Source organism: Leptinotarsa decemlineata, unplaced genomic scaffold (assembly GCF_025532065.1).
Source record: "Leptinotarsa decemlineata unplaced genomic scaffold, Ldec_3_MD MMD2_tig00000505_RagTag_RagTag, whole genome shotgun sequence".
NCBI lineage: Eukaryota > Metazoa > Arthropoda > Insecta > Coleoptera > Chrysomelidae > Leptinotarsa > Leptinotarsa decemlineata.
Window position 1 is genome coordinate 6,404,170 of NW_027412549.1, and position 24,917 is coordinate 6,429,086.

At 35.2% G+C, this 24,917-nt stretch overlaps 2 protein-coding genes across 9 annotated transcripts in view; one reads left to right on the forward strand and one right to left on the reverse strand.

Annotated features, from left to right (window-relative positions):
• The window catches only part of LOC111508426 (uncharacterized), a 36,566-nt gene extending 23,948 nt beyond the window's left edge, over positions 1 to 12,618 (reverse strand). The window contains exons 1-2 of one of the 4 annotated variants that reach the window (XM_074173823.1): positions 12,467 to 12,543; positions 5,856 to 5,914 (exon numbers count right to left, since the gene is read on the reverse strand). In XM_074173823.1, coding sequence (XP_074029924.1) covers positions 5,856 to 5,873 — 18 coding nt within the window. In that variant the 5' untranslated portion in view covers positions 5,874 to 5,914; positions 12,467 to 12,543. Of the gene's footprint in view, positions 1 to 5,855; positions 5,915 to 12,466 lie in introns of all 4 variants that reach the window. The other 3 variants (XM_023163912.2, XM_023163915.2, XM_074173822.1) reach the window with 3 other exon arrangements.
• The window catches only part of qua (villin like protein quail), a 94,410-nt gene that overhangs the window by 60,802 nt on the left and 8,691 nt on the right, over positions 1 to 24,917 (forward strand). For all 5 annotated transcript variants that reach the window (XM_023163910.2, XM_023163906.2, XM_074173818.1 and 2 more), the window contains 8 exons: positions 3,679 to 3,878; positions 5,715 to 5,922; positions 6,538 to 6,813; positions 8,909 to 9,122; positions 21,295 to 21,542; positions 21,686 to 21,866; positions 23,060 to 23,296; positions 23,649 to 23,780. In XM_023163910.2, the coding sequence (XP_023019678.2) occupies positions 3,679 to 3,878; positions 5,715 to 5,922; positions 6,538 to 6,813; positions 8,909 to 9,122; positions 21,295 to 21,542; positions 21,686 to 21,866; positions 23,060 to 23,296; positions 23,649 to 23,780 (1,696 nt within the window). The remainder of the gene's footprint in view (positions 1 to 3,678; positions 3,879 to 5,714; positions 5,923 to 6,537; positions 6,814 to 8,908; positions 9,123 to 21,294; positions 21,543 to 21,685; positions 21,867 to 23,059; positions 23,297 to 23,648; positions 23,781 to 24,917) is intronic.

Consider the following 24,917-nt stretch of genomic DNA (forward strand, 5'->3'; position numbering starts at 1 on the left):
TTTATTACCAAAAAGTGGGGATACTCGGACTACTGGTTCTTTCAGCATTATACTTGTGTTACATTACCTTTGGTATTTTGAATTATCATATTATTGGAGTTGCGTGACCTACACAAATGATGCAGAAACGATTTGGTTCCATTAAAAAATTTTATTTCGAATTGGTTGGTTTTGTGAAATAAATAATCAAGTACCTAAAACAACACAGTGCATTCACATAAAAATAGTTTTACATATACATGTTTCAGGCGTTTAATGATATTTGACACATATGTAAAGTTAGGGAGAAGACTAATATTATTGAAAACTTTCACTAAAACTTTCACTTTTAGTGTTGTGGTCATACAACACTCGATTATGTGTAATCCACAAATCAAACTGTCGATTATCGACATTTGAAATTGTTGGTTATAGATAATAGACAGTTTAAACTGATGATCATAGATAATCGACAGTTTGCACTGTCGATTAAACATTATTGAATACTTGTTTTTATTGTAGATATTCCGCAAAAGTCTGGGTGTTATACCCCGTTCTAATTCATTATCTAGCGGTTGTACTAATAGTTCTTTCCTGCGTTCGTTATTTCATCGCCTTTGATAATGTTCACCGCAGTAGTGGACGAAACGTCAGACCACGGACAACAAATCCGAAAAATAGTTTTGACGCAGTTATTTCGGCCGTGAAAGTTAACATTCTTTGATAGTTGAATTATTTTCCAAGACTATTCCCTTAGACAATTTTTTCTAACGTATTTCACGTTACACCTATAGGTATAGAAGCAATTTTCAAATATAGGTGTATGTCTGTTAGCTAAATTTAGATCGATTTCTGTGTATTGTTACCTTACCTGAATATACAGGGTGGGCCATCGAAAACTTGACATGGAGGTTTTGGGTACTAATCTTGCAAATCCGAAAAAACGCTCAGACAGGTTGATTTTTATTGGGAAGGGGACAGTTTTTCCCCATTTACAGCGTTGTCACTTCAACCCCGGAGCAGAGGGGTGAACAACCCTAAGAATTTGGTAAATTTTCGTTTTGTGGACACCCGGCGATTTAAAAAAAAATTTTGACTGTACTTACGTATTTTGATGCGTAGATTACCCTCATTTAAAAAGTTACGGCCCTTCAAAGTTCAGAAAAGGGCAACTTTTCAGCCTTCTTTTTCACCAAATAAACTATTTAAAAACACAAGCATTTATTCACTAGGTCACCTTTACACCTTATTCCTCCTTCTTTGACACTTTTCACTTCAATAATCAACATTTTTCTTATAAAAAACTTGATTTAAAAACGAATGCTTCTCCTGGTGACACTCTTATATTTGTAGGTTAGATACTAGTGACATTTCAGAAAAAAGCGGTTGGTATTTGTCGTCACCTACTATTTTAAATTCGTAGATTTGAATTTTTAGTTTGACGTGAGAGAAAAATACAAAACGAATTTGAACGAAATTCATAATTTAGTGAAAGTAAGGAATAATTAAATTCTATATTTGGTTCAAGTAGGAATGTTTGCAGCAACAATACGTTGTACTAATTGCAATTGCAAAATTTACCTACAACTCATACTCACTAGGATTATTTTGCGGAATATAAGCTTCTGTCAGTTTATTTCTTAAATCCATCTTACCCTAATAGACTACCAAAAACCAATTTACGAGCTAAAGAATGAAGGCAAAAAACATTTGAATTACTTTATGAATATTGACTGCATCAGTCGTACCAACCATATCATTAACCTTAAAAACGTAAAATACAGTGATATGTAACTAAAAAGCATCTCCGTAAATTTTTTAACATTTCTATAAGAAAAATGTTGATTATTGAAGTGAAAAGTGTTAAAGAAGGAGGAATAAGGTGTAAAGTTTTTTCAAAACCTTAAAGAACAATAGAATTTATGATTTTAAAAAAACGGTTCCTTAATTTCAATATTTAGTTGCAAAAAACGATTGTTAATTAACAAACACATTTTTTAGCAACAAAGAAATTTTTTTAATAAACCTTTTTTTTTTAAATCATGATTTTTTTCCATTAACATAATGCAAAAAAAATTTTCGAATTGCTAAACAATGTATTTGTTTATAATAAATTTATTAATAGCTATGAAAAATTAAAAAAAAAATGACTAATTAGTTTTTAGCCATGAGACATTGAAACAATAAAAAATAAAAAAAAATTGTAATGTATTTTTTATAAAATTATAATTTTCAATTGTCAATAAAAAAATAGAAAATAACAATTTTTTTATTTTGGAAACGGTAATCTATTTTTTTGCCTATTAAGGATAACTTCACCAAAGGAAAAAATGCCAGGGTTTTAGTTTAATAATTATAGGGATTTTTATATTAACTTTCAATTCAGAAAAAGTTATTAACTAACAAATTTATAATTAACGTTAAAATTGGGATAAAAATTTTTGACTGCGGATTATTGTTTATTGATGTATCTCAACATTACATGAATTTTTTCATTCCTTAATATTTACATTTAATATGTTTAATTTTTTTTTTTTTTTTTATATCATAGTGACGAAAGGCGCGCGGAAGCCAGACTACCCGCTTTTGGCTCTATTTTCAGGGCTCTGTAAAAATTATAAATAATCGAGATACAGTTTCGGGAGTCGGGACTTATTTTACGCAATTTCATTGATCTTTTCAAATCTTTTTTCAAATTTCCAAAATTTTGAAAATTTTCCGAGATATTAAGAAAAAACTAAAGCCCCATTTTTTTTTCACTTAATTGTTTATAACTTTTGTAATTTTTATCGGCGCGTTTTCAGACCTTTCCTTAAACTTTCTAGGCAAAAATACTAATCGAATGACACCTTGGTCGTAATTTTTGGACAGGGCTGAAAAATTTAACAAAAAAAGTACATGTGAACTAGACTATTACACTGGTATAAAAAGATATTTATTCATATTTTGTAATTTTAGAAAAAATTTTGCCGAAGGTATAAAATATTGTGGCCATTACAGGGCCAAGTCTGAAAAAAATTAGAAAAATATTCAGGTATAGACAGTGAACAAAAGAAATTAAACGAGTGCTGCGAAAAGAGTGTAAGTTTTGTATCAGATTAAAAAAAAACTGCCACAATGTTTGTTTGTGATTCTTGCGAAGGGGTTCCCGGTTTTTGTGTGTTGGCTATGGTATTCTTCGAATACCATAGCCAACTACAACACCTATAGGTGTAACTGGCATCTTATTTGAAGTTTGCATTAGAGTTGCCTACTACACCCTTGGGTATATTGTTCTTTCAATTTCTTCATAAACAAAATTTCTTCATCAGTTAATAAATATAGTCCAATAAAACTGTCTTTTAATAAAATTATGCCCACTATAGATTATATAAGATAGTGGCACTGGTAGAAAAATTTTAAATATAGGTAGGCATTGAACGTGTTGAGTATGAAGTTTCGTGGAATTTTATCTCATCTTCATTATGCTTATGGTAAATTCTGCCAGACCTGCCATCAAATTACAAATATTCAGTTATGGTTTAGTAAATGATGAAAGGAACATTTGCCTAAAAAACTGATTCATCAAGTTTTTATTTGTTTGTTACCTCTCTCGAGGGACAGATCAGACGTAATTTCATTCGAAATTACAAAAGCCGTTCATTTTCAACATTTTTCTTATACTCCTACACAAATTTTTGGCTTACTGATTTTTTTCAGGTGCGGGAAGTAAAAGGTGTTATTATGGAATATCATATACATTTCTGGTTGGGTTCCCAGACCAACCCAGATAGGTCAGGCGTGGCAGCCTACAAAACAGTGGAATTAGATAATTTTTTGAATAGTTGTGCCAGCCAACATCGGGAAAGTGAGGGCAATGAAAGTTCCAGATTCCTCAGCTACTTCAAAAATGGTATAAAGTGAGTGCTCAGGTATTTTTTCTAATTGAAAACTGAAAATTGTGTAAATCATACGCAGGAGTAAATTCGTTCAGAGATAAGGTTATCACAAGATGACAATATACTCAGTTTTTGAATTAATTTTTAATGAAAAACATGTCAACAACAACATATCTCTCTGAATTGTAACGCCAGCTTGCTTATAGTGAATCAGGTATACGAGTAATTCTATGCTACATGTTCCAGTTTTACCCCTCAGCAAACCTTCCTCCCCCCTTCTTACTCTACATATTCTTCCCAAAATAACCGAACATGTTCAAATTCCCACTTGTTTGAGAAAATGGTTATACTTACGTTGGGTTTATAGGTTTATTTTTACATATCGAGTGACAACGAAATGATTGCACACGATGCCATTCAAATGATTACTAGGTAATATATTTTTTTGGTCATTTGATTGGATTTGAAATTCTCTTTTCAAAGATATAACACATGTGGCCCTTTCCATTCAAAATGGTGGCGTAAGAGCCTTTTTCTCCAAATTCAACATGGCGACACTATGACGTCATTTATAGAAATACTGTCAAACAACTCGATGTAAAGAGACACAAACGACGAAATTTGACCAGTTTTTGATTAAGAATTGAAAAATGTTCACTAATCGATGTATTTTTTCTTAATAAAACATTAATAAATAGTTTACATCATTTATCTCGAAAATCTTAATGGACATGATATTTTTTGCAACGTGTTTTCAGTTGTTATCCCGACCAAATGAAATAAATTTCAGCCATTCATAAATGCAAGACATTGCAGAGGTGCCAGATGGTTTTACTTCAGCTTTCTGCGCGGCATTAGCTGGGTTAGCTGTTGTTTTTCCGTCGGGTATCTGCCACATGTCCGTACAAAATCGTAGGTCTCACATGAGAGGCGAAAGTTTGGAATTTTTACCAGAACTAGGGAATATCTATGTTCCTCTCAGGAATTTATTTATACAACTTACTCAATGACATACTCAAGTTCAGGTGAAAACACCTTACCCTTGCCTCTCATGTGAACTGTGAACCTACAACTTTGTAGGTACGTGTGGCAGATGCACGACGAAAAAACAACCCAGCTAATGCCGCGCAGATACCTGAAGTGAAACTATAAGGAGCTGTGCAACGTCTTCTTTTTGGAAGATTCGTCGCAAGTAACTTCATATATATGAAAAGCAGAAATTAATTTCATTTGGTTGGGACAACTAGTTAGTATGGAAGGGTCATTTCAGACGCCTAAGTATATACACACATGTATAGATGGTGTTTCAAATTCGATCCTCACCATTGGGATCTCGAAAATTTTGAGAGATAAGAAGATGGTTAAATTGTGGCAGAGTTGCGCGTTTACCTGACTATATGCCCTTGAGAAAATTCTGAAATTCCGAGTATATCCGGAGATATCCGGAAAAAAGAAATTTCGGAATATGGTTTTTATTTTTTCTGTCTTTATTTTGCGAAGGATTCGAAAATAGATTACACTTCCACATTGCTACTTTTTCCCTGCCATTCCTGTTTTCAGATTGGCTATCCGACGTTTCGTCTTCCGACCACCATCATCAACTTTATTTTTTACTATGAGCGCTACATAGGATTCTTTCTGTTTTGAATAGAATCAGATTTTACCTTTTCAATGATATATCATAAGTCATCATTCTTGCACTCATAACGCCTGTTAGTGTATTTTTGCCCCTTTTAAGTTTTGTACTATATAAGCCTAACATGTTTTTTGTAAAAAAATATTGTACCTACCGAAGAAAAAGTTCGATGGAAATTTGTCTTGAATTGAATTAAAAAAATACAGGTCATTTTTTTACAGGATAATCAAACATGAATTTATTGAAAATGGACAGTGTGTTAGAGTGTACAGAGTTAGAGGAAAAAGAGTTCCTGTTCTTAAAGAAATGTCAAAGGTTTCTTGGGATTATTTCACTAGCTCTGACATATTTTTGATACTCACTTTGAAAAATATTTTCATTTGGACAGGACGAGCTAGCGATGCAGGAGAGAAGTTACATGCTGTAAAAGTGAGTATCAGAAAATGTGAATAATACTTTTAAAGTTGGAGGGTTGGATATTGGACTTGATCATGATAATAATAATAAAACTTGCATTTTCCCTAAAGAAAATATACACAATAATGTGTTCAAAACACCAAATTACATAGTATATCTTACTGTATTTACACAAAACAGTCAAGGCATAAAATAATATATTTATGAACACATTTCATACTGAAAAAGAGTATACACTATCTTTTTATGCCTGTATTTTTTATTCTAATGTAAGTTCATCTCAAGAATTACCATGTTGAAAATTGTATAGATGTATCTGTATTTACTCTATGCAATTATTGTTTATTTCATCTTATGAGGATGTAAAATATTTTGGCAAAGTATCGACAATTGTATTACCAAATCAATCTATACACTAAGTAATTTTTTTTGTTCAACAGTGCCTCATTGCAAAAAGGTCTATGACTAATTTATCTAATCCCTAAAACTATCATTCTCCAACGATCGATAGACACTAGAATTCATTAGTTATACAGAATTGAAATAAGCATTCATCTACTACATATTTCGTTTATCTTTGAATTATTTAGATCATTAGAGCTCAAGTTAACTTTCTTTCTATTGCAGATAGCTGTTGACATGAAAGAAGAGCACAAAATTAATAATATAATTTTTGTTGATGATGGCTACGAAAAAACTTTACAAGATGATATCAAGAAAGAATTGAGCAAATATCTGCCTCTAGAGAAAAGATTAATTCTACCAGAAATCCGGGAGGGTGATGTAAATGGAAATTATCAAAGATCTTTGATGAAATTGTACAAGTGCTCTGAAAATAATGGAAAGTACAGGGTGGTCGAGATCAAGAGTGGACCATTCCAACAAAATGATTTAAATCAACAGGTGAGTAAATATGTTCATCTGTAAGGAGAGTCATTTTATTTATTCTCTGCCAATGGAAAATGATTGAAACATATTTGAAACACACTGAAAGAAAATATTAGGATATTGAAATTTTACCATTAGTGACAAGTACTGTTTATTGATCAGGCATAATTAATGAACAAAACTCTTTCGTGACTTTGGTAGATACCAGGAATCGGTCTTTCATTAAGGGCTTCCTATCTTTAAATTTAAATAAAACAAAGTGTGTGAGATATCGAAATTTTTGATTCGTTTGGAAGACCTATTGATGACATTATGTGCGGAATATAAAATCGTTCAAATGTCCGCCACGGCTTCTTTGGATGGAGGGCATTCGAAACGTCAAATTTTCCATGATTCTGGTGCATAAATCAGGCTGAATTTGACCGATGGTATGGGTTATGTTGCTTTGAGAACTGCTGTGGTTTGTGGCTTATTTGCATACACCTGTAACTTAAAAAAACCCACAGGAAAAAGTCTAACGGGGTCAAATCGCACGATCTCGGTGACCAGTTCATATCATCTTCACATAAGATGACTATGCCCTCAAATCGCTCGTGGTGAAGATCCACATGAGCTGTGTAGCACATATCACCGTCCTGTTGAAAACACATGAGCTGTGTGACACATATCACCGTCCTGTTGAAACCACATTTCGTTGGTGCCCAGATCATCCCGTTCAGGTCAAAAGAAGTTGGTAATTATCGACCTATAGTGCTCGCCGTTGATAGTGATGACCTGGCCAACATCGTTCTCTAAGAAATATGAACCGATGACGCCGCCAACCCAAAATCCACACCAAACAATGACTTTTTCTGGATGCATTGGACGGTGTTGGATCTCATGTGGAGTGGTATCGTCCCAAATTTGACAATTTTGTTTGTTCACGTACTAATTCATCCAGAAACGGCCTCATCGCTACAGTTCTTGAATCAGTTGAATTTTTTACGGGTGCTCGGATTTTCTCCTGCACACTCTCATAGACAACGGCGATGTTTTCGGCAAATCTTGCGTTTTGTCGACGTACGAGTGTTAGTCGATCGTTTACTGAACCAGTGATTATTTTGATAAAATAATTTTATTATTTGACGTGCTGTTGAAGAATTTTAGGACCAAGTGGCACCCACGGCCTGATGACTTCGACAATTGCGGAACTAGTCAAATGTTACACCCATGCTCAATCTTTAAAGAGATGGGATGAAATCAAAGGATGTAATCTTGCCAGGATCACCTTGGGCGACCCTGGGAAGCTGGCGCCGAAGAAATATCTGGCGATGACCAGGAAAAATCTACGCCTTACAGTAGGATTTCTGACTGGCCACTGTCAGCTAAGGAAACACCTACATAATATGGGGCTAGTGGACACACCTCTATGCAGGATGTGTGAACAGGAAGATGAGACTGTCAGGCATGTCCTGTGCGAGTGCCCGGAGTTATCGTCAATAAGAGAGTGTGTGTTCGGCGAGTCTTGGCCTACACCTGCCGATATAAAGGAGATGTCTCCCAGCGACCTGTCCACCTTCCTGGAAAGGACAGGATGGACGACGACCTAGGAGGACAACTCCTCGGGAGGATGTACAATGGGTCACATGTGGCCTAAATGCGTGGGCTTACACTCACCCTCCCTACTCTACAGATACAGATACGGGTGCTCGGATTTTCTCCTGCACACTCTCATAGACAACGGCGATGTTTTCGGCAAATCTTGCGTTTTGTCGACGTACGAGTGTTAGTCGATCGTTTACTGAACCAGTGGACTCAAATTTATCCACCACATTGCGAATAAACCTCTCGGTAGGACGATTATGGCGACGGTGGGCGGAGCGCGCGGTATGTTGCCCGAACATAACACCCATTTTGATAAAATAATTTTATTATTTGACGTGCTGTTGAATGCTATATCCGTCCATAGTGATTTGGCAATACAGACTGAATAAATGACACCTAATTTAACAGATGTAGCTTCAACAAGATGGCCGTTATCAATTTTCAAAGGTCGGAAGCCCCTTTTGGAAAACCCTATATTAGTAAAAACAGTATATCTTGAATTTCAATGACATTAAAACTATCTCAGGATGTCTTCATTGTGGATCACGAAACTAACGGCATCTGGGTGTGGGTTGGTAGAAAGGCCAGCGAGAAGGAGAGAAATGAAGCCCTTAGAAATGCTCGAGGTTTTGTCAAGAAGAAAAAATATCCTAGTAACACCAGGGTGACAAGAGTAATCGACGGTCACGAGCCAGTTGAGTTCAAGATGTTGTTTGCTTCATGGAGAGACGACACCAAAGGTGAGGCCAGCAGAAGAGTGATCTCAAAAAATGATTTTAAGAAGTTCATCTTCTTATATACTGCAGATGTATATTGGATTGATATTGAATGTTATATTTTATTTTTCATAACATAACCATAAATTAATTTCAACTTTTGTGGTCTACAATCAATGAAGAATTTAAAATATAATTCAATTATTCAAAAAATACAATATTTTGGGTAAATATGTAGTTAGAAATTAAATCAAGACCCCACAAATAATATTTTATAATATTGAAATACCCTCAAATCAAACCTCATTTTCCTCAAATCATCTGAAGATATCATAATTGCCATTGCTTTCTTATCAATCTTGTATTTCATATTCTATTCCTCAACTGTGATTTCCTGATCCCAAGAAAATCCATTTGAATGATCACTTTGATCCAGATGAATGAAATGTATGAATGGAAAATATCTTACAGTATGATAGATTTCATCAACAAAATTATATCATCCTTTTTCTTAAGTTTCTTGACTTTCATCAATTAAATAAACTTTTTTTTCTTTTCTGTTAGTTTCACTACGACCAAAATTTTGCCTGGTGGTGGAATGATTATCATTTCACTATAGTGAAAGTCACAAAATAAACTGTATCAATTAGTTGGAATGATTATCTTTAATCAATTACTTACAATACAATAGAAAAATGATCCAACGTAAAAATTAAGACCATATTTTTCCAAGGGATGGACATTTTGTTACTGGATATTGAAAACCACAATTATTAACTTTTGAATATTATTTCAACTTGTATATTTCAAATATGAATTATAGAAAAAACATACTGTTGTTGATTTTTTAATTTGTCTTGAGTATTTTCGAATGGTGCTGCTAACAATTTCTCTCATAAGCTGTCACCTAACAATCCATAAATGATAACATGATTGACTAGGGATTCTCTTAGATCATAAGTTCATAATGTAAAAATTAATTTTTTAAGCAAAATAGCCATCAAATTCGTTCAAAAAGCTGTCGAAATTCTAGTTTTCTGCTTTCTTCAATTGCAATGAGTTGAATCACCCAAGAGGGTTAACGATGGCACACATAGTTTTATCATTTTTTTCACTACTTTTGTTGCTTCTGAATAATTCACAAACCTTCGCTTCCAAACCCATACAGCATCAGTTATTTTAGATATATATTTTTCACATCTGAATGTCTCAAGACGTTCGATATCTTTGATGTACCCAGTAAAACACATCTTATATTTATATATATATATATATATATATATATATATATATATATATATATATATATATATATATATCTTTTTTGTGTTAGATTTGTGTATATTTTTAATTTGCTATGTTAAACTATGTGTAGCATATAATAGTTATAAGACAAATTTCCTTCCAAATATAACAGAAATATACACTTAAATTCTTATACATGTAACTTCATCATGGTCAGGTTGGATATTTCAAACGCACTCTGGTCTTACTCAAAACAGTTCAAGCGATTGCGCCTACCCAAGTCGTTTTTTCAAGTACTTACTGTCACAGAAATTTTTTTGTGATCGTGTCTCCTGTTAGTTGTCTCGATATTCTATTATGTGGTTAGTGTTTACTCTTCTGTACTGCTTAGTTTCTCATAGGCGTTATTAAAATATAATTGTAACTTGAATGAACTAAAAACTTTTGATTGACGGACAAAAGCATAATGCAAATAAATCTTTTTAAAGTTACTTGAACATAAGTTAGCTACATTAAAAATCTTCTAAAAAATTACAAATAGTTTTTTCCTGTAAAATTTCTTGAAGAGGCGTCTCAAATATAGCAGTTTAAGATATCTTCAAAAATTGAAAAGATATCTCAAGACATCTTCTTGAAGATGTCTTTATTTGTAACAAAATGATATCTTTAAGACTTCTTAAGATATCGTTCTGGAATGAACACCTATTTCTAATCCCATAACAAGCATCAAAGCAGAATTCAAATAGAGTTTATGAAAAATGGGAATAATTGTGAAAGGGATGTGTTTTGATCATTTTATGATGCAGAAAAGCTTTGAAAAAGATGTAAATTCTTGGAAAAAAGTAAAGTGAAATGTGTTGATTTGGATTCCCATTATATGGGTCATAATACTGAAAAGTCCATTTTTAACCAAACCCTGGAGGATTGTTTAAAAATATAGGAGTATCTTGCTATGGGATGATTTGTAGTTAGATGACTGTACAATGGTGTAGCAACTCATATGTGTAGAATTGGAGACCAATATGACTAACTTGCTTTCAGTAAGCTTTTTAAAAATGCTAGATTCCGTTAGTATCGCTGTTCGCGTTAGGGTACAGTGTTGTGTATTCTACAGCATAATGATGTAAGTTGAGAGGTAGGTGTAAATTGTGATGACCCTGACGTAAAATATCATTTTAAATTATATTAACTTATATTATTATCATATGTAAATGCATGAAAGTTTGCCAACTTCTTTGAATTACTTTTTTCAATATATAATAATCTAGCATTATCATCAAGTCCTTGTTTTTCAGTCGGAACAAATTTAATTTTTATGTGAATATTGGAATGGAAATATTGATATTAGGGTGAGTAAACACGTTAGCTTTACTATGATATTCAGTGCGTTTTGTTCACAATAATCTATTCCAGATCTGTCCGTCCTACTGAAAGTTATTTGCTGTCTCTACTCAATTAAAATATGTTGAGCAGAAACAGCAAATAACTTTTGGCGGAAATGACTCAATCTGCAGTAAGATTAGTGAGAACAAAACGCACACATTATCATCAAATACTCATTGGCCAATAGTGAGTCCAAAATTACATTTCATTTTTTGAGAAATTTTAAATAGATACATTTTGTTCCTGTATTTCGATTTAGTAACTTAAATTGCCCTGACATTAAAATTGAAGTGAACATTTTTCTTTTATGTCTATTGCTATTTTGTTTATGATTTATATTGTTTCTTGAGTAATTTACAAATTATCCTTACTTTAGGTACCACATGTAATGTAATACTTGAATAATCACTTTTGGAATACCCATACAAGAAACAATGTCGCCTCATTACACCCAGTACTCAATAAACTAGGCTATCCAAATAAGGAACAGCTCCCTAATCGAATTTATTAATTACCACCAGCAAAGATAGTTTTTCAAATTTGACACAATCATAATACATCAAGGAACTGAAGGTAGTTTTTGTCGCAGTTGAAAGCTTCTAGCTATATACTCACGTATTTGTTTTTCATATGATCAATTGGCGACTAAAATATGTGAATAGAAATATTACCATCTTGCGGCAACGTCAGAACTACCCTAGATCCAGATCTACCAGTCTATAGATATATCTTATAGTTACCTTAGGTACTGCATAAAGGTGAATATTCTGGTCTAATTTAGATTGTCCACACAAAATACAAAATTTGGCCATTTCGCAAAAGTATCTCAACAACACGAACGCTAACCTTTACCATTTGACACTACCTTCTTCTTCTTTTTTTTTTTTTGTTTTTGCTTCTCTTCGGCGCAGTAGACCAGTCTCCTCCTATTGCATGTCATTTATTTCTTTTGTATTATATCCCGTATCTCCCATTCTGTTATTATTATTATTCTTATTTCATATAGTTCGAGCATAAGATCATTTTGCTTTTTGTATATTTTCTTTATATACTTCCTTACGTTGTTCAACTGAAATTTGGTTATTAATTATATATCTCTTTGGTGAAGATGGAAATTCATGTGTATTTTGATTAGATACATGGAATATTTTTCTTTGGAAATAATTTGGCTGCTTCGAAAAAAAAAATTTCAAAAGACCTCGGTTACTTTGGCAATAAAGTTGAGCAATATTTCGTATTTTCTATTCTCTTTCCCGAAACAGTGAAAAATGTATTTTGAAGGCATCATGAATATTTGAAATGACGGAAATTATAAAAAATAGTGAAAACTAAATGAAAAATCCGAGCAGGTGGCGGTATACTTCTGTCAACAATTTAATCAGACACCCTGCCACGTTTATATTTTGTTATAATGTTAACAAAAGGAAACGAAGAAATATAGCCGTGACGAAATAAAAAAACCGGTCGTCGGAAGCTGTACAAATCAACCAATATTTTTATTAGAGTATCTGTCACCTTCATATTTTGTTATAGTGATCACAACTGGAAATGATGAAATATGGCAGAGATGAAATAAAAAAACCGGCCGTCGGGGGCGGTACAGATGAAGCAATATTTTTATTAGAGTCTCTGCCACCTTCATATTTTGTTATAGTGGTCACAAATGGAAATAAAGAAATATGGCAGAGATGAAATAAAAAAACCGGCCGTCGGGGGCGGTATAGATCTAACAATATTTTTATTAAAGACTCTGCCACCTTTATATTTTGTTATAGTGGTCACAACTGGAAATAAAGAAATATAGCAGAGATGAAATAAAAAAACCGGCCGTCAGGGGCGGTCAGATCAAGCAATATTTTTATCAGACTCTACCACCTTCATATTCTGGTATAGTATTAAGAAATTGAAACAAAGAAATACGTCAGGGGTGAAATAAAAAAAACGGCCGTCGAGGGCGGTACAGATCAAGCAATATTTTTATTAGACACTCTGCCACCTTCATATTCTGGTATAGTGGTCACAACTCGAAATAATGAAATATGGCAGAGGTGAAATCAAAAAACCGGCCGTCGGAGGCGGTACAGATCAAGCAACATTTTTATTAGAGAGTCTGCCACTTTCATGTTTTGATATAGTAGTCACAACTGAAAATAAAGAAATATGGCAGAGGTGAAATCAAAAAACCGGCCGTCGGAGGCGGTACAGATCAAGCAACATTTTTAATAGAGAGTCTGCCACTTTCATATTTTGATATAGTAGTCACAAATGGAAATAAAGAAATATGACAGAGGTGAAATCAAAAAACCGGCATTCGTGGGCAGTACAGATCAAACAATATTTTTATTAGAGACTCTGCCACCTTCATATTTTGGTATAGTGGTCACAACTGGAAATAATGAAATACGTCAGAGGTGAAATAAAAAAACCGGCCGTTGGGGGCGGTACAGATCCAGCGATATTTTTATTAGAGTCTTTGCCACCTTCATATTTTGGTATAGTGTTAAGAAATGGAAATAAATAAATATGTCAGAGGTGAAATAAAAAAACCGATCGTCGGGGGTGGTACAGATTCAGCAATACTTTTGTTAGAGGCCCAGTCACTTTCATATTTTGTTGTTGTTTATTGATTAAGTATAAAGAGAAATCACAGATAGGAAATTAAAACCGGCACATGCAAAATAAATACAAAATCATAACCAATGAATGGCAATGCAAACTGAATTATATTACTTATTATAATCTCAAAAAAAAACAAAATGTAAATCACATCCTAAAAAATGCATTTATATCATAAACCAAAGTCAACGCAAACTAAATTTCACAACAAAACAATATCAAAACACAAAATATCTTAAAAATCTATATCGAAAGCCATTTGACATACACATCACACAAAATCATAATAAATCAATAACATTACAAACTGAACTCTACCTATATCACAATATATAATATCAAAAAATCAATATGAATAAAATTCAGATCGGGAGACTATATATTGGTAAAATAATACAAATTTATAATAAATAAGAGACACTGCGTACTGTATTCAACAGTGCTTTTCCTCAAGTTCCCCCCTTTTATTTTTTGAATTTGTCATTTGAAAAATTTGAAACTTGGGATAATGAAATTGATGCTTGAATACTATATTTTGGAGTAAAATTGACGAATAAAAACTTCAAAATGGCGACTGGGCGCCATCTGGAAAATAAAAATTTAATAGAAAGGGGTGTTTAGTGACACATCATTTTGAAACTCCTGACGAATACTTCATAACCCCAGAATATGAATTCAATATCTTCACCTACTACAAAATGGCGGCACATTTAATAATTACTTGAATACATCGATGTTTAACTTCATAAATTGACGAAATAAGCTAACTTCACTTGGGAAAATGTTTGAAACGGTTGTCTTAAACTTTTTGACATAAGAACAGCCTAACAGATATTTCACGTCGAATATTTTCTAAAACTGTAACGTCGATATTTCTACAAATATTTATTATTCTCTGCCGTATATCTAATACTGAAGCAGGTTTAGTTTCGTACAATTTTGCGCTTGAAACAGCCCCAAAAAAACTCCAAAGGTGTCAAATCTGGCAAGAGGGGCCCCCGTTCCGTAGGACCTCGACGACCAATCCAACGACCGAAGAAATTGATATCTAAATAGTTTCTTGCTTGTCTGAAGTTGTGGCACGCCATCTTGTTGGAATACAATATCCATATCGAATTCATTAGGATTCGCTTCGACGATTTTGGTGATTAGAGGGCCCGCTGGCCAGATTTGAAACCTTTTGATTTTTTATGGGGCTATTTGAAGCACAAAAGTTGTACAAAACTGAACTTGCTTCAATATTGGATATACGACAGAGAATAATAAATATTTGAAGAAATATCGACGTGAAATATCGGTTGGGCAGTTCTGATTTCAGAAAGTTCAAGGCAACCATTTCGGACATTTTCTGAACTGAAATCGACTTATTTCTTCAAATTATGGAAGTTAAACACCGATGTATTTAGGTAATTATTAAATGTAACGCCATTTTATAGTGAGTAAAGATATTGACTTTATATTCTAGGATTGTGAAGTATTCGATAAGAGTTTCAAAATGATGTGTCACAAGACCCCCCTTTCTATTCAATTTTTTTTTTCAGATGGCGCCCAGTCTCCATCTTGAGAATTTCATTTGTAAATTTTACTACAAAATATAGTATTCATACATCAATTTCATTATCCCAAGTAACAATTTCCCCATTTCATTTTTTAAACCGTTTAAAAAATGAAACGGGGGGGGACATTAAAGGAAAGCACTGTGTAATAAAAACATATCACTTGAAAAGTAAATACAATACAAAAATATAATGAATGACTGACAATGCAAACTTGAAACTATAATATAAATCCAAGAAAATAACAAAATATGAAGGTGGCAGAGATTCTAATAAAAATATTGCTGGATTTGTATCGCCCCCGACGACCGGTTTTTTGTTTTCACCACTGTCATATTTCTTTATTTCCATTTCTTAACACTGTACCAAAATATAAAGGCGGCAGAGTATCTAATGAAAATATTGCTGTACCGCCCCCGACGGCCGGTTTTTCGATTTCACCTCTGTCATATTCTTTATTTCCATTTCTTAACACTATACCAAAATATCAAGGTGGCAGAGTCTCTAATAAAAATATTGTTGGATCTGTACCGCCCTCGACGGCCGGTTTTTTTATTTCACCACTATCATATTTCTTTATTTCCATTTCTTAACACTGTACCAAAATATAAATGTCGATAGTCATCATCGTTTCTGTCAGGCTGGAGCCTTGCTCCCTTACCCTTTGGGCTGATTTTCGTCAGAGGGACGAATGGGTCATAACTGATCTGTGTTGGTGGCATGAGTGTCCTCAGACATCCATACCGCCCTTCGCGGTGTACCCCTACCTGGCTGCGGTGAGATGGATGAAGATATTATTCATCTGTTAACGGAGGACATAGTGGCCTCATTCGACAGTGTCGAGGCCTTCTATATCGAGAGGGGTCGTCTACAGCGTAATCTATAGCTTCCCTGACTAACGAAAATATAAAGGTGGCAGAGTTTCTAATAAAAATATGGCTGTACCGCCCCCGACGGCCGGTTTTTTTATTTCACCTCTGCCATATTTCTTTATTTCCATTTATTAACACTATACCAAATTATGAAGGTGGCAGAGACTCTAATAAAAATATTGATGGATTTGTATCGCCCCCGACGACCGGTTTTTTGTTTTCACCACTGTCATATTTCTTTATTTCCATTTCTTAACACTGTACCAAAATATAAAGGCGGCAGAGTATCTAATGAAAATATTGCTGTACCGCCCCCGACGGCCGGTTTTTCGATTTCACCTCTGTCATATTCTTTATTTCCATTTCTTAACACTATACCAAAATATCAAGGTGGCAGAGTCTCTAATAAAAATATTGTTGGATCTGTACCGCCCTCGACGGCCGGTTTTTTTATTTCACCACTATCATATTTCTTTATTTCCATTTCTTAACACTGTACCAAAATATAAAGGTCGATAGTCATCATCGTTTCTGTCAGGCTGGAGCCTTGCTCCCTTACCCTTTGGGCTGATTTTCGTCAGAGGGACGAATGGGTCATAACTGATCTGTGTTGGTGGCATGAGTGTCCTCAGACATCCATACCGCCCTTCGCGGTGTACCCCTACCTGGCTGCGGTGAGATGGATGAAGATATTATTCATCTGTTAACGGAGGACATAGGGGCCTCATTCAACAGTGTCGAGGCCTTCTATATCGAGAGGGGTCGTCTACAGCGTAATCTATAGCTTCCCTGACTAACGAAAATATAAAGGTGGCAGAGTTTCTAATAAAAATATGGCTGTACCGCCTCCGACGGCCGGTTTTTTTTATTTCACCTCTGCCATATTTCTTTATTTCCATTTATTAACACTATACCAAATTATGAAGGTGGCAGAGACTCTAATAAAAATATTGATGGATTTGTACCGCCTCCGACGGCCGGTTTTTTGATTTCGTCACTGCTATATTTCTTCGTTTCCTTTTGTTAACACTATAACAAAATATAAATGTAGTAGGGTGTCTGATTAAAATGTTGACAGAGGTATACCGCCCTGTTCGGATTTTTCATTTAGTTTTCACTATTTTCTATCTGTATCTGTATCTGTAGAGTAGGGAGGGTGAGTGTAAGCCCACGCACTTAGGCCACATGTGACCCATTGTACATCCTCCCAAGGAGTTGTCCTCCTAGGTCGTCGTCCATCCTGTCCTTTCCAGGAAGGTGGACAGGTCGCTGGGAGACATCTCCTTTATATCGGCAGGTGTAGGCCAAGACTCGCCGAACACACACTCTCTTATTGACGATAACTCCGGGCACTCGCACAGGACATGCCTGACAGTCTCATCTTCCTGTTCACACATCCTGCATAGAGGTGTGTCCACTAGCCCCATATTATGTAGGTGTTTCCTTAGCTGACAGTGGCCAGTCAGAAATCCTACTGTAAGGCGTAGATTTTTCCTGGTCATCGCCAGATATTTCTTCGGCGCCAGCTTCCCAGGGTCGCCCAAGGTGATCCTGGCAAGATTACATCCTTTGATTTCATCCCATCTCTTTAAAGATTGAGCATGGGTGTAACATTTGACTAGTTCCGCAATTGTCGAAGTCATCAGGCCGTGGGTGCCACTTGGTCCTAAAATTCTTCAACAGCACGTCAAATAATAAAATTATTTTATCAAAATAATCACTGGTTCAGTAAACGATCGACTAACACTCGTACGTCGACAAAACGCAAGATTTGCCGAAAACATCGCCGTTGTCTATGAGAGTGTGCAGGAGAAAATCCGAGCACTATTTTCTATAATTTCCGTCATTTCAAATATTCATGATGCCTTCAAAATACATTTTTCACTGTTTCGGGAAAGAGAATAGAAAATACGAAATATTGCTCAACTTTATTGCCAAAGTAACCGTACATTTGTTGTAATTCTTCTATTCATTCTTTTAACTTTAACTACCTTGAATGGACTCTTTATCATATTTTTTAATTCTTCTTCTGTAAAAATATGGATATTCCTTTAACTATTCCACGTTCCATGACTATATGGTACATATGTATTATAACCCTTTTCTCTCAGTCTTTCATTGTTCACCATATTATTTGCACTCTATTATTAAATTCTATTCCTACTTTGTTTCTACCACTCATTTTAATTTTTTTAATATCCTCTAATTTAAGATCACATACATCTACATCTTTGGCTATTTCTAAATGAGAAACAGGTCTCAAATTTCTTCCTTCTGATTCAACAATTACTATAAATGGACCTTTATCGTTATCACTATACAATGGTATCTCATTATTATTAATGGTATCTCATTATCATTATTTATTTCTAAATTTCTATATATGAGTATAACAAACTCCCACTTTCGTTGAAAGATTCAATAAATGTTTTTCAATTAAAAAAACTAATGAACTATATAAAATATCATACTTGATTTTCTTTTTTCTGTTTGGTAATATATTTATAACGTTTATCCTCATGTTGAAACCATTCTGGAATCATTGATAAATGGTTTTTATTTTTTTTCTTCTATCATATCATTTTTGTTATTTATGTCATTTATTTATATATTTTTAAAATAATGTATGTATATTAGGATGTCCTGAAGAAATCAATGAATATTATTATTTATTATTATTATTAAAGAACGGCTTCGTAATCTGCCGATTACAAAGATGACTAGACCACCATAAGTAGTGCGATGACTTTTTTGCTTTGTCTGACAGAATTATAAAGAAAGAGCCAGACAATTATCCTGAAATTGATTCTATTTATAATGTTCATTCTAATCAATTCACTGAATTCATTCTAGTTCGATCAGCCATCTTAGTTCAATCTTCTATTATACTAATATAAATGTGAAAGTTTATTAGGATGTATGTATGTATGTATATATATGTTTGTTGCTCTTTTACGCTAAACGACTAAACGGATTTAGATGAAAAAAAAATCTGTTTATGTTTAAAATCTGTTTTTCCGTTAACCAGCTGTCGCACCCCTACGAACGACAACCCTCGACAAAAGTCGAAACTTGTGCGAGCTAAGGATTAACCAGGTCTTACCTTTTAACGTATGATTCCTAACACGGGTTGGACGATAGCAAGTGAAGATCGATCGTTCAGATTAGGGCTTGAACCACCGACCAACACGGCAGTCAATTCGAGTGAGTGAACAAATCACCCACGCCGAACCGCTTGGCTACCGACCGACCGAAACTTAACATAAATACAGCTTATACATCAGAATAACATATAGGCTACAATTTACACAAGTTTTGTGTAATTTTGGTCATAATATAACAAACAATAAGTATTAAGTGAGTCAGAAATATTCTTGCTCCCTGAGAGCTATCTTAGCGTGGGCTGCCTACTCCCTATACCGTTGGAATTACGTGCAGATAATGTACCGTAAGATTGTTTATCTGAATAGTTCTAAATGAAAGTCCGCGATAGCATAATATCTACCTCTTATGTGGTAGCCACTATATGCAAATTACTGAGCCATAAATACGATTGAATTGAATACTTTTTTAAAATGCACATTCTAGAATATCTGTCAAATTCTTATAAAAATTTATACAATTGTCGTTTTGAGTATTCTATAGGTAAACTTTGTCTTTTACACAAAGTAATTTGGACGAATCCTTCAAAAGTTATCACGATAAGATTATCTTGACGCAACGCAGGGAGTCATTACGCGTCGCGCCTACTGTAAGACGACGGGGGACTATCCGCGGGGGTAGAGAGGCAATCTAAGCAATGAAGCACCATCGCTGAGAACGCCACCTGAACACAGGCAGACGCGTGAGGGCAGTTAGTATATTTTTTTTAGTTACTATATTTTCAAAGTAAAAATATACGTTACTTACTAGCTGTTGCCCGCTCTTATAGTAACGTACAGCCGAAGCTACTGAACCTAGAATCTTGAAATATACAGGTAGGCGTAAATAAGCATCAAGAAAGGGAATCAAGAATTTCCACCCCCAAGGGGAAAAATAGGGGTTCGAAGATTGTATTCAACTTCGTCAGTTTTGAAGTTAGAAACCTGAAGTTTTGGTTTGATAAAAAAATATGTATTGTAACTATTTGTTTAAAATGGCATGTCATGAAACTTGATGTAACGAATTAAATTCTACGCGGGCATCAAGTAGTTTAGGATAAGGCTCGAATCTTTGTATATATATATAGACTCTATATACAAAGCTTGAATATACCATATCCCTATTGGAGTATTGTTTGAACCATTGTATTGTAAAACACATGTCTCACGTGTTGTAGTTTTGTAAACTATATAGTGAAAATCTCAAAATAAAGTGTTACTTAAATATGTATATCCTTTTCATTCAATTATTCATCGTCAGTTTTCCGATAATAACATTTTACATCCTGACATTTTTTTGTTGAAATTATGAATCATTTCCAAGACAACCTTTCTGCGAAAAATTGATTTTAGTTCATCCAAATAACTTCTTTCTTTCTTCTAGGTATAAAACCTACTATTTTAGTTTCCAAATATAACGCTTCTACATTGGAAGATCGACCCAGTTTGGCGGCAGAAACGCAGTTGATGGATGACGGTACTGGAAGTTTGACCATCTGGAGGATAAAACAAACTAATATCGTCGAAATATCGAAAGAGCGTCACGGGTACTTTTTCTCTGGAGATTGTTACATTATTTTATACACTTATCAAGCTTTAGCAGAACAAAAGCATTTACTTTACAGTTGGTTGGTAAGTACATAGGAAACAGAAATTCTACATATTTAGGTAACAAATAGTGTTTTATTCCTTGTTTTCCGACCCATCTGAAAATTGCTGAATTATTCACTTCTATTTTCATTACACTCGATAACATGTTCATTTCTTCTTCTTAGGGCTCTCATGCAACTCAGGAGGAAATAAATATTACCACTCTGAAGTTAAATGAAATCGATGATGAGTTAGGCCAACTAGGATTTCAAGCTCGTATAATTGAAGGGAGAGAAACAGCTCACTTTTTACAGTTATTTAAAGGAAAGTTGACTATTTTCAAAGGAAAAGGAACAGATTACGATGGTTAGTAAAAATGTGTTGTTGATTTAGAAAGTATGCGTCTTCTCTGTATCTGTAGAGTAGGGAGGGTGAGTGTAGACCCACAGCACTTAGGTCACATGTGACCCATTGTACATCCTCCCTAGGAGTTGTTCTCCTAGGTCATCGTCCATTCCGCCTTTCCAGGAAGGTGAATAGGATACATCTCCTTTATATCGGCAGGTGAAGGCCAAGACTCGCCGAGCACACACTCTCTTTGGCAACCTTAAGGTGTCTCACGGCGGCCTTTGTGAAGGTTTTGGAAGGTGCAGCGACATTACTGTTGTTGCGCGGCTTCTTCAACCTTCTTGGGGTTCCCTCCGTGAAGGTGCTCAGGTAAGGGCGCTTTCCTGCAGGGGCAGCCGGTTCCTTGCCTTTATTCAAGGAGGAGCTCTTGGCGCTCGCCGCAGGAAGTGCCCTTGCTGTTGGAGGTGAAGTGGGGAAGGAGGAGCAGGCTGCCACTCCTGCCGCTTTCGCTCTTTTCCTCCTTTTGGCCTCGGCGCCGCAAATGCGCTTACACCTTGGCCTTTGTATTATACCTATCACGAGGTGATCTGCCACGTCCAGCCTTATTCCGAGCGGTAGATTGGGGTGGACAATTTCTGTTCATCCCCATCCACCGTCATAGATTGAGGTGAGCATTTCTGTCCAGTCTCGGAATTGGTTTTTGTTTTTTATGTGTGTTTTTGTATTTGTTTCATTCATGTTTGTTCTCAAGAGTAGCAGGGAAAGAGTTGGTCACTCTCGAAGAGCCTCACTTTACCAGAGGAAGGCTGATTTCAATGAGGTTTCGCCCGGTTCCCCAAGGGGATCGTTCGTAACTGCATATCACCCTGCGGCCATTCAGCTGTCGACACGATTCCTTACACCTTAGCTTGGGAAGGCTGGTCTACGGTGGCATGTTTTGCAAAGGCTTTTGGGGAGGTTTGATTCCCTTCACCCTACTTATTTCTGCCACTGACCAGGTGTCCGGCGATCCCGTCCGTAAGGCCACATTGGCTTCCCGGGCAGGGCTCCCAGTCCCCTGGCCGTTTCCCTACCCGCCACCTGGGGACGCGCCCGATAGGTAGCCCAAAACCCAAGGGCAAGTATGCGTCATATTACTTAGGTTTGAATTGATTTGTGGGTACGTCAAAAGCTTTTTTTCTGTTGTAATTATACTTTTTTCTAATTTTAAGATTCTGGTAAAAATTTGAAAATGCCATCCCAGTACCTTCTACATGTTTTTGGTTCTACAACTTATAGCAGTAAAGCTATTCAGGTTAGCGTTAAAGCTTCGTCTTTGAACTCAAACTATTGCTTTGTACTGAAAAGATCCAAGAGAGCTTATATCTGGTCTGGATCCTACTCGACTGGAGACCAGAGAGAGATGGCAAAAGGATTTGCGGGGAAGGATTTTGAACTTATTTTAGAAGGTGAGTTCATGTGGTTCTGCTAATTCATTTATACAAATCGCACTAGTATTTCTAAAATGCCACAACTCAAAAATCGGTATATTTGAGTTGAGACTATGAAAAAATTGGTAAATATTTCTGTATCAAGTTGTATTAACTGTATCAAGTTGTATTAACATCCAAACTGTATCAACTTGATATAGTTCAGATGATACTGTATCAACTTGATACAGTTTATATGATCGATAAAGAAATATTTATCGATTTTTTTCATATTGATTTTTGAGTTGTGTCCCTTTAGAAATACTAGTGCGAAATGTGATTAAAAATCCTTACCTATATTTTTAATCTTTTCAATTCAATCAATTTTCAGGAAAAGAAAAGGAAGACTTTTTCAATTTATTAGGTGGTAAATTGTTGTACTTTACCCAAATGATGAAAAATGACCAGGACCTGAGACCACCCCGTTTGTTCCATTGTTGCTCATCAAATGGGAATTTCAATGGTAATGAAATGAATATTTTCTCAGTTTAAGTTACTGTATTCCAAAAGGCAATAGTACGTACATAGTGTCTATTTCTCCTGATATAAGTTCCTTTGTATTTCACGATGCATTAGGGGCATTGCAACATTTTTGTCACTAATCTGAACTATGAAAGCCTTAAGAGTTAAAAGCGAATTTGTTTCATTTATTCAATTTAATAATATCATGCAAGAAACCACTAAGAAACTTGGTGTTTAAAATTTTCAATAGCTTGGACAGATAGGATGCTATAGCAATATTTACTATTTTTAGATTGTTTCAGAAGGTTTGTCCGTTTCTATGAGTCTACTGTAAACTGTACTATCTCAATGAATACTTATTCAATTGAATCGAAATCAGCACTATTTGAAACAGTGCTCTTTTGTCAACGTAACACAAGTCGATTAATACTGAGATTCGATGAAGTCAACGAAGGCCGTTTTTACCTGTTCCTGATTGGCGAAGGTTGTACCGGTGAGAGAGTTGTCAAAGTGCTTGTCGGTTGATGAGAGGTTTAGAGAGTATGGTGGGTGAGGCAGAATTTCGACGCTCAGTTCATTTAATTTTCGGACGGTGATTTGTAAAACGTGCGGACAGGTTTTGTCGTGGATCAGGATCGGACTCTTCTGCTGACCAGTGCCGGCTGCTGCTGACACAACACATTTTGTCAATTTCCTCAGAATAGGACTCTGCTGTGATGGTTTGGCCCGGTTGCAGAAAGTTATAGTAAATCACATTAGCCGCTAACCACCATACAGCCTTTTTGGTGGGTTTGGTTCGAGCTTCTTCATCTTTCCAATACGTTTCAAACCATCAAAAACCGCATGTAAGCTGACGCCCAGTTCTTCCGTCATCTCATGCACCGTTTGTGATGGGTCAGTCTCCATCAAAGTTCTCACACCCTCGTCCTGAATCACCGTAGGTCGACCACTTTGGGGCTCATCTTCGAGGCGAAAATCTCCAGAACGAAATTTCGCCAACCACCATCGAACAGAGCGTTCATTAACACTTTAATTGCCAAATGCCTGAATAATTTTTTTGGTCTGTTCCGGCAGTGCTTTGGTTCAATTTGAATTCGTAGAGAAAACATGGCCGTAAATCGCCTAACGACATCATATA